Genomic DNA, 10,397 nt, shown 5'->3' with positions numbered 1-10,397 from the left:
AAAAATTTAAACAAAATATGAGAAATGCCTGCACTTTAAAGAAGGGGTTTGGGATATATATTTGCTGTTTGGAGTGACATCTGAACTGTCATATCTGTACACCTCTGCTATGACAGTGATTATATGTGAATGATGGTGAAAGTGTTGAATGATGGTTAAAGTGTTTCTTTCTTCTTTGGGCCACCCTGCCTCTGAGGGAGATGGGCAGCACGTCGAAAAAAATATGGAAAAAGCTGCTTGAAAAGAATTACAAACTGATACAGAAATTCTCCACAATCCCCCCATGTGAGAAGTCTCATAAAAACAAAATGCAACTAATCGAAACTATTCTAGAACTGGGTCACAAAATGTCTTATTAATTAATATATATTGACACTATTACTATATATGGGTGTGATGCATGGATGGTGAATGTTGCAACAAGGAGAAGGCTGGAGGCAGTGGAAATGTTGTGTGTGAAGGTAATGTGCAGTGCGAATATAATGCTGAGAATCTATAGTTTGGAAATTAAGAGGTGTGGGTTACTAAAAGTATTATCCAGAGGGCTTAGGAGGGGTTGCCGAAGTAGTTTGGACATTTGGAGAGGATGGAACAAAATAGGATGACTTGGAGAGTATATGAATCTGTAGTGGAAGGAATAATAATATCTTTATTTTTACAAGTACATGTACAGGGTATACAGAACTAGCTGACATCAATGACATACTACTATACAGAAAGTCGCTAAATCTGATGAGCATTTCGGGCAAATTAGGTCAATTTTGTCCCAGGATGCGACCCACACCAGTCGACTAACACCCAGATATCCACTTTACTGATGGGAACACAGACAACCGATGTAAGAAAACACGCCCAATGTTTCTACCCTTGCTGGGAATTGAACCGGGCCCTCACCATGTGAAGCGAGAGCTTTTGCCATCAGGCCATGGGTTTAGCGCTTCCCCAAGAATACAGCATTACTAATAATCTTCAGTGAGAGGATAAAAAAATAACAGCTACTAATATAGTTAAACATGGATATATTTAAAATTGCCCTATCATGTAAAATCAATGAAAATATTTTTTATTATTGTTGATGACACAATTTATATATATATACACACAAACACACACACACAAAGGAGCTGTGATTCGACCCCCTACAACCACATATAGGTGATTACAAGCAGTACTCAGTGAAAATAGTAATACACAAGAAATGATCCATGTGATTTATTGATCAATTATGCTAGGTAAGAGTTAAGGAAACGACTCAAGGAATGATATTAGCATCCGCAGTTGTTTTACCTTCCTCACTCTTTTTACTTGCCTCTTGGGTATCACGGACTTTAACGTCGCTACCAAAGCCAGGAGCATCTAAAGTAACAGAGCTGGAGAAGCTGCCTGACCCACGCAGGGCGTTGCCTGCAAAGGGTAAGCTGTTGCTTGAGAACGAGCTCACGCCAGATTCAAGATTACCTAAAGACTCTGATCCAAAGCTGGAGTCGGGAGTTGCACTTCCGAAGGCAAGAGGGATGTTTGATTCGCCAAACGAACCAGTTCCACCAAATGAACCGGTTTCTCCACCAAATGATCCACTTCCTCCACCAAATGAACCAGTTTCTCCCCCAAATGAACCAGTTTGTCCACCAAATGAACCAGTTCCTCCACCTAATGAACCGGTTTCTCCACCAAATGATCCACTTCCTCCACCAAATGAACCAGTTTCTCCCCCAAATGAACCACTTTGTCCACCAAATGAACCAGTTCCTCCACCTAATGAACCGGTTTCTCCACCAAATGATCCACTTCCTCCACCAAATGAACCAGTTTCTCCCCCAAATGAACCACTTTGTCCACCAAATGAACCAGTTCCTCCACCTAATGAACCGGTTTCTCCACCAAATGAATCACTTCCTTGACTTATTGAAACACTTCCTCCATCAAATGAACCGGTTTCCCCACCTAATGAACCACTTCCTCCACCAAATGAATCACTTCCTTGACTTATTGAAACACTTCCTCCACCAAATGAACCGGTTCCTCCACCTAATGAACCGGTTTCTGCACCAAATGAACCACTTCCTCCACCAAATGAATCACTTCCTTGACTTATTGAAACACTTCCTCCACCAAATGAACCGGTTCCTCCACCTAATGAACCGGTTTCTGCACCAAATGAATCACTTCCTTGACTTATTGAAACACTTCCTCCACCAAATGAACCGGTTTCTCCACCAAATGAACCGGTTTCTGCACCCAATGAACCACTTCCTTCACCAAATGAGCCGGTTTCTGCACCAAATGAACCGGTTTCTGCACCAAATGAACCACTTCCTCCACCAAATGAATCACTTCCTTGACTTATTGACACACTTCCTTCACCAAATGAACCGGTTCCTCCACCTAATGAACCGGTTTCTGCATCAAATGAATCACTTCCTTGACTTATTGAAACACTTCCTCCACCAAATGAACCGGTTTCTCCACCAAATGAACCGGTTTCTGCACCCAATGAACCACTTCCTTCACCAAATGAGCCGGTTTCTGCACCAAATGAACCACTTCCTGCGCCCATACTTGGATCCCCAAATGAACTGCTTCCTGGGCCAAATGAACCACTTCCTGGGCCCATACTTGGATCGCCAAATGAACTGCTTCCTGGGCCAAATGAACCACTTCCTGGGCCCATACTTGGATCGCCAAAGGAACCACTTCCTGGGCCCAAACCTGGTTCGCCAAATGAACTACTTCCTGGGCCAAATGAAGCACTTCCTGGGCCCATACTTGGATCGCCAAAGGAACCACTTCCTGGGCCCATACCTGGTTCGCCAAATGAACCACTTCCTGGGCCCATACCCGGATCACCAAAGGAACCACTTCCTAGGCCCATACCTGGTTCGCCAAATGAACTGCTTCCTGGGCCAAATGAACTACTTCCTGGGCCCATACTTGGATCGCCAAAGGAACCACTTCCTGGGCCCATACCTGGTTCGCCAAATGAACCACTTCCTGGGCCCATACCTGGATCGCCAAAGGAACCACTTCCTGGGGGTATACCTGGTTCGCCAAATGAACTACTTCCTGGGCCAAACGAACCACTTCCTGCGCCCATGCCTGGATCGCCAAATGAACCACCTATTCCTGGCTCGCTAATTAAGCCACCGGCTCCGCCTATTCCTGGTTCCCCAAATGAACCACTTCCTAGGCCTATACCTGGGTCGCCAAAGGAACCACTTCCTGGGCCCATACCTGGTTCGCCAAATGAACTACTTCCTGGACCAAATGAACCACCTCCTGCGCCCATGCCTGGTTCGCCAAATGAACCAGTGGGTGATGCCCCAGGTCCTGTTCCAAAGGTGCTAACTTCACCTCCAAATTGGGTTCCTACAGCAGGGTGACTACTGTCCTGGAAGCTGTCTTGTCCAGGTCCAAATTCTGCTGGTCCAGGAGGGTGACTCGGGAAGGAACCTGCGAAAGAAGATGCTCCAGGTTGGGAGTCTGGAACGGTTCCTGTGTCTCTGTGTATGAATGAAAAGTCGGACGGGAAGGTGGAATCCGAAGGCATGGCTTGTCCTACAAGTACTGGAGATCCAGGTTGTGCTGCTGGTCCCGAAGGTATCCCCTGTTCTCCAAATGCTGGAGATCCAGGTTGTGTTGCTGGTCTGGAAGGTATCCCCTGCCCTCCAAATGCTGGAGATCCGGGTTGTGTTGCTGGTCCAGAAGGTATCCCCTGTCCTCCAAATGCTGGAGATCCGGGTTGTGTTGCTGGTCCAGAAGGTATTCCCTGTCCTCCAAATGCTGGAGATGCAGGTTGTGTTGCTGGTCCGGAAGGTATCCCTTGTCCTCCAAATGCTGGAGATCCGGGTTGTGTTGCTGGTCCAGAAGGTATCCCCTGCCCTCCAAATGCTGGAGATCCAGGTTGTGTTGCTGCTCCAGAAGGTATGTCCTGTCTTCCACTCCCAGGAGCTCCAAGCTGTGTTGGTGACCCTGCATGACTATGAGGGAATGGGTAAACACAGTCTTGTCCATAATGAAAGTCTGGAGCATAGTATGGGGTTGGAGGTCTGGATTGGAAATAATATGGGTACCATCCGGGCCTGTAGAGGTAGGGATCAGCGCGTGGTGCGCTGCTTAGAAAACTCGTAGTGTCCACAACATCTGGCAGATCCATACCACTGCGTAGTCTCCCATTAAACTGCTGTCTGCGCCACCCAGGATAAGGAGGAGGCCAGTAGGCAGGACCGCCATAAAAGGGATCGTAGAAAGGAAAGAACTGCCTCTTGTCCCGCTTTGATTCTTCCTCTGGTTCTTCAGCAGGCGTCTCAGTCTCTGATGTACCAGTCACCGGCTCTCCAGTCTCCGCTTCCACAGTCAACTTCTCTCCAGTCTCTTTTGCGAGAGTCACTGGTGTCTCAGTCGTATCTGCTGTGTTAACTTCTGTGGCATGGACCATCCACACCACCGCCACCACCATCACCACCACCTGCCAAACAACCACAACATATTAACACATACAGAAGATAATAAAGAATAAAACGGCACAATATGAGAAAGAAACTTATGAAACAAGTGTGAAGATTGTATCTCTGGTACAACACAAGGCTTGAGACAGTATTTCTGGTACAACACAAGTCTTTGAGTCTGTATCCCTGGTACAACAAAAATTAAGTCTTGAGATTGCATCCCTGGTACAAGTTAAATTTAAAGACTGTATCTCTGGCACAACACAAGTTAAGTCTGAAGACTGTATCTGTGGTATAACACAGGTTAAGTCTTGAGACTTTATCTGTGGTACAACACAAGCTAAGTCTTGAGAATGTATCTCTGGTACAACACAAGTTAAAAGTCTTGAGACTGTGTCTCTGGTACAACACAAGTTAAATCTTGAGACTTCATCTGGGGAACAATACAAGTTAAATCTTGAGACTGTATCTCTGGTAAAATACATGTTAAGTCTGGAGACTGTATCTCTGGTACAATACATGTTAAGTCTGAAGACTGTATCTCTAGCGCAACACAAGTCAAGTCTTGATACTGTATCTGTGGGTCATCACAAGTCTGGAGACTGCATCTCTGGTACAACACAAGTCTGGAGACTGTATCTCTGGTACAGTACATGTTAAGTCTGGAGATTGTATCTCTGGTACAATACATGTTAAGTCTTGAGACTGCATTTCTGGTATAACACAAGTTAAGTATTGAGACAGTATCCCTGTTAAAACACAGGTTAAGTCTGAGGACAGTATCTCTTGTACAACATAAGTCTTCAGTCTGTGTCCCTGGTACAACACAAGTTTAGTTTAAAGACTGTATCTCTGGCACAACACAAGTTAAGTCTGAAGACTGTATCTGTATTACAACACAAGTTAAATCTTGAGACTTTACCTGTGAAACAACACAAGTTAAGTCTTGAGAACGTATCTCTGGTACAACACAAGTTAAGTCTTGAGACTGTGTCTCTGGTACAACACAAGTTAAGTCTTGAGACTTTATCTGTGGAACAACACAAGTTAAATCTTGAGACTGTATCTCTGGTAAAATACATGTTAAATCTGGAGACTGTATCTCTGGTACAATACATGTTAAGTCTGAAGACTGTATCTCTAGAGCAACAGAAGTCAAGTCTTGATACTGCATCTGTGGGACATCACAAGTCTGGAGACTGTATCTCTGGTACAACACAAGCCTGGAGACTGTATCTCTGGTACAGTACATGTTAAGTCTGGAGATTGTATCTCTGGTACAGTACATGTTAAGTCTGGAGACTATATCTCTGGTACAACACAAGTCTGGAGACTGTATCTCTGGTACAATACATGTTAAGTCTGGAGACTGTATCTCTGGTACAACACAAGTCTGGAGACTGTATCTGTGGTACAACACAAGTCTTGAGACTGTATCTCTGGTACAACACAAGTCTGGAGAACGTATCTCTGTATCTCTGGCACAACACATGTCTTGAGACTGTATCCTTGGTACAACACAAGTCTGGAGACTATCTCTGGTGCAACACATGTCTGGAGACTGTATCTGTGGTACAACACAAGTCTTGAGACTGTATCTCTGGTACAACACAAGTCTGGAGACTGTATCTGTGGTACAACACAAGTCTTGAGACTGTATCTCTGGTACAACACAAGTCTGGAGACCGTATCTCTGGTACAACACAAGTCTGGAGACCGTATCTCTGGTACAACACAAGTCTTGAGACTGTATCTCAGGTACAACACAAGTCTGGAGACTGTATCTGTGGTACAACACAAGTCTTGAGACTGAATCTCTGGTACAACGCAAGTCTGGAGACTGTATCTCTGGTACAACACAAGCCTGGTGATTGTATCTCTGGTACAACACAAGTCTGGAGACTGTATCTATGGTACAACACAAGTCTGGAGACCGTATCCCTGGTACAACACAAGTCTGGAGACTGTATCTCTGGTACAACACAAGCCTGGTGACTGTATCTCTGGTACAACACAAGTCTGGAGACTGTATCTATGGTACAACACAAGTCTGGAGAACGTATCCCTGGTACAACACAAGTCTTGAGACTGTATCTCTGGTACAACACAAGTCTGGAGACTGTATCTGTGGTACAACACAAGTCTTGAGACTGAATCTCTGGTACAACGCAAGTCTGGAGACCGTATCTCTGGTACAACACAAGTCTGGAGACCGTATCCCTGGTACAACACAAGTCTGGAGACTGTATCTCTGGTGCAACACAAGCCTGGTGACTGTATTTCTGGTACAACACAAGTCTGGAGACTGTATCTATGGTACAACACAAGTCTGGAGACCGTATCCCTGGTACAACACAAGTCTGGAGACTGTATCTCTGGTACAACACAAGCCTGGTGACTGTATCTCTGGTACAACACAAGTCTGGAGACTGTATCTATGGTACAACACAAGTCTGGAGACCGTATCTCTGGTACAACACAAGTCTTGAGACTGTATCTCTGGTACAACACAAGTCTGGAGACTGTATCTGTGGTACAACACAAGTCTTGAGACTGAATCTCTGGTACAACGCAAGTCTGGAGACTGTATCTCTGGTACAACACAAGCCTGGTGATTGTATCTCTGGTACAACACAAATCTGGAGACTGTATCTATGGTACAACACAAGTCTGGAGACCGTATCCCTGGTACAACACAAGTCTGGAGACTGTATCTCTGGTACAACACAAGCCTGGTGACTGTATTTCTGGTACAACACAAGTCTGGAGACTGTATCTATGGTACAACACAAGTCTGGAGACCGTATCCCTGGTACAACACAAGTCTGGAGACTGTATCTCTGGTACAACACAAGCCTGGTGACTGTATCTCTGGTACAACACAAGTCTGGAGACTGTATCTATGGTACAACACAAGTCTGGAGACCGTATCCCTGGTACAACACAAGTCTGGAGACTGTATCTCTGGTACAACACAAGCCTGGTGACTGTATTTCTGGTACAACACAAGTCTGGAGACTGTATCTATGGTACAACACAAGTCTGGAGACCGTATCCCTGGTACAACACAAGTCTGGAGACTGTATCTCTGGTACAACACAAGCCTGGTGACTGTATCTCTGGTACAACACAAGTCTGGAGACTGTATCTATGGTACAACACAAGTCTGGAGACCGTAACCCTGGTACAACACAAGTCTGGAGACTGTATCTCTGGTACAATACATGTTAAGTCTTGAGACTGCATTTCTGGTATAACACAAGTTAAGTCTTGAGATTGCATCCCTGGTACAACACAAGTTAAGTTTAAAGACTGTATCTCTGGCACAAAACAAGTTAAGTCTGAAGACTGTATCTGTATTACAACACAAGTTAAATCTTGAGACTTTATCTGTGGTACAACACAAGTTAAGTCTTGAGAATGTATCTCTGGTACAACACAAGTTAAGTCTTGAGACTGTGTCTCTGGTACAACACAAGTTAAGTCTTGAAACTTTATCTGTGGAACAACACAAGTTAAATCTTGAGACTGTATCTCTGGTAAAATACATGTTAAGTCTGGAGACTGTATCTCTGGTACAATACATGTTAAGTCTGAAGACTGTATCTCTGGAGCAACACAAGCCTGGAGACTGTATCTCTGGTACAGTATATGTTAAGTCTGGAGATTGTATCTCTGGTACAGTACATGTTAAGTCTGGAGATTGTATCTCTGGTACAGTACATGTTAAGTCTGGAGATTGTATCTCTGGTACAGTACATGTTAAGTCTGGAGACTGTATCTCTGGTACAACACAAGTCTGGAGACTGTATCTCTGGTACAATACATGTTAAGTCTGGAGACTGTATCTCTGGTACAACACAAGTCTGGAGACTGTATCTGTGGTACAACACAAGTCTTGAGACTGTATCTCTGGTACAACACAAGTCTGGAGAACGTATCTCTGTATCTCTGGTACAACACATGTCTTGAGACTGTATCCCTGGTACAACACAAGTCTGGAGACTATCTCTGGTGCAACACATGTCTGGAGACTGTATCTGTGGTACAACACAAGTCTTGAGACTGTATCTCTGGTACAACACAAGTCTTGAGACTGTATCTCTGGTACAACGCAAGTCTGGAGACTGTATCTGTGGTACAACACAATTCTTGAGACTGTATCTCTGGTACAACACAAGTCTGGAGACCGTATCTCTGGTACAACACAAGTCTGGAGACCGTATCTCTGGTACAACACAAGTATTGAGACTGTATCTCTGGTACAACACAAGTCTGGAGACTGTATCTGTGGTACAACACAAGTCTTGAGACTGAATCTCTGATACTACGCAAGTCTGGAGACCGTATCTCTGGTACAACACAAGTCTGGAGACCGTATCTCTGGTACAACACAAGCCTGGTGACTGTATCTCTGGTACAACACAAGTCTGGAGACTGTATCTATGGTACAACACAAGTCTGGAGACCGTATCCCTGGTACAACACAAGTCTGGAGATTGTATCTCTGGTACAATACATGTTAAGTCTTGAGACTGCATTTCTGGTATAACACAAGTTAAGTATTGAGACAGTATCCCTGGTAAAACACAGGTTAAGTCTGAGGACAGTATCTCTTGTACAACATAAGTCTTCAGTCTGTGTCCCTGGTACAACACAAGTTAAGTCTTGAGATTGCATCCCTGGTACAACACAAGTTTAGTTTAAAGACTGTATCTCTGGCACAACACAAGTTAAGTCTGAAGACTGTATATGTATTACAACACAAGTTAAATCTTGAGACTTTATCTGTGATACAACACAAGTTAAGTCTTGAGAATGTATCTCTGGTACAACACAAGTTAAGTCTTGAGACTGTGTCTCTGGTACAACACAAGTTAAGTCTTGAAACTTTATCTGTGGAACAACACAAGTTAAATCTTGAGACTGTATCTCTGGTAAAATACATGTTAAGTCTGGAGACTGTATCTCTGGTACAATACATGTTAAGTCTGAAGACTATCTCTGGAGCAACACAAGTCAAGTCTTGATACTGCATCTGTGGGACATCACAAGTCTGGAGACTGTATCTCTGGTACAACACAAGCCTGGAGACTGTATCTCTGGTACAGTACATGTTAAGTCTGGAGATTGTATCTCTGGTACAGTACATGTTAAGTCTGGAGATTGTATCTCTGGTACAGTACATGTTAAGTCTGGAGACTGTATCTCTGGTACAACACAAGTCTGGAGACTGTATCTATGGTACAACACAAGTCTGGAGACCGTATCTCTGGTACAACACAAGTCTGGAGACTGTATCTCTGGTACAACACAAGTCTTGAGACTGTATCTCTGGTACAACACAAGTCTGGAGACCGTATCTCTGGTACAACACAAGTCTGGAGACCGTATCTATGGTACAACACAAGTCTAGAGACTGTATCTATGGTACAACACAAGTCTGCAGACTGTATCTCTGGTACAACACACGTCTGGCTAGCTAGGTTCCTACCTTGAACATCATGTTGAGTGGAGTGCACCTGCTGCCAGCTCTGTGGCTAGCACTGGTCTACCCGGCCACCTGCCTTACACCTAGTTTTGTACACTCTCATGCACTCGCCCACAAAAAAACAAGAAGCCTCTCGCAGCGAGGTCTACCATTATTAAGGACGCTACTGCGACATTTGCTGCGCGCAGTCTTACAGTTTTCCTGTAAACACTTAGTGAGGTTTGAACTTTTACTCTGATAGCTTTGTTGGGTCCCATGCCCATGGAGTGGTAGTCACCCCATGCCCATGGGGTAGTAATCACTTTATACCCATCCTGTGGGTGGTAGTCACCCCATGCCCATGGGGTAGTAATCACTTTATACCCATCCTGTGGGTGGTAGTCACCCCATACCGATCCTGTGGGTGGTAGTAACCCCATGCCCATGGGGTGGTAGTCACTTTATACCCATAAACTTTATAC

General features: G+C 44.5%; 1 protein-coding gene across 1 annotated transcript; it reads right to left on the bottom strand.

The window, feature by feature from the left end:
• Positions 1–1,002: 1,002 nt before the first annotated feature.
• Positions 1,003–10,005, bottom strand: LOC128688735 (uncharacterized PE-PGRS family protein PE_PGRS46-like). Its single transcript, XM_070084608.1, has 2 exons — positions 9,940–10,005; positions 1,003–4,465 (listed from the first exon to the last, which is right to left on the bottom strand). The coding sequence occupies exons 1-2, from the start codon at positions 9,949–9,951 to the stop codon at positions 1,253–1,255; spliced, it is 3,225 nt and encodes a 1,074-aa protein (XP_069940709.1). The 5' UTR covers positions 9,952–10,005; the 3' UTR covers positions 1,003–1,252.
• Positions 10,006–10,397: the final 392 nt, after the last annotated feature.

Source organism: Cherax quadricarinatus, chromosome 13 (assembly GCF_038502225.1).
Source record: "Cherax quadricarinatus isolate ZL_2023a chromosome 13, ASM3850222v1, whole genome shotgun sequence".
Taxonomy (NCBI): Eukaryota; Metazoa; Arthropoda; class Malacostraca; order Decapoda; family Parastacidae; genus Cherax; species Cherax quadricarinatus.
The sequence above is the reverse complement of the archived record's forward strand: the minus strand, read 5'-3'. Positions and strand labels throughout refer to the sequence as shown.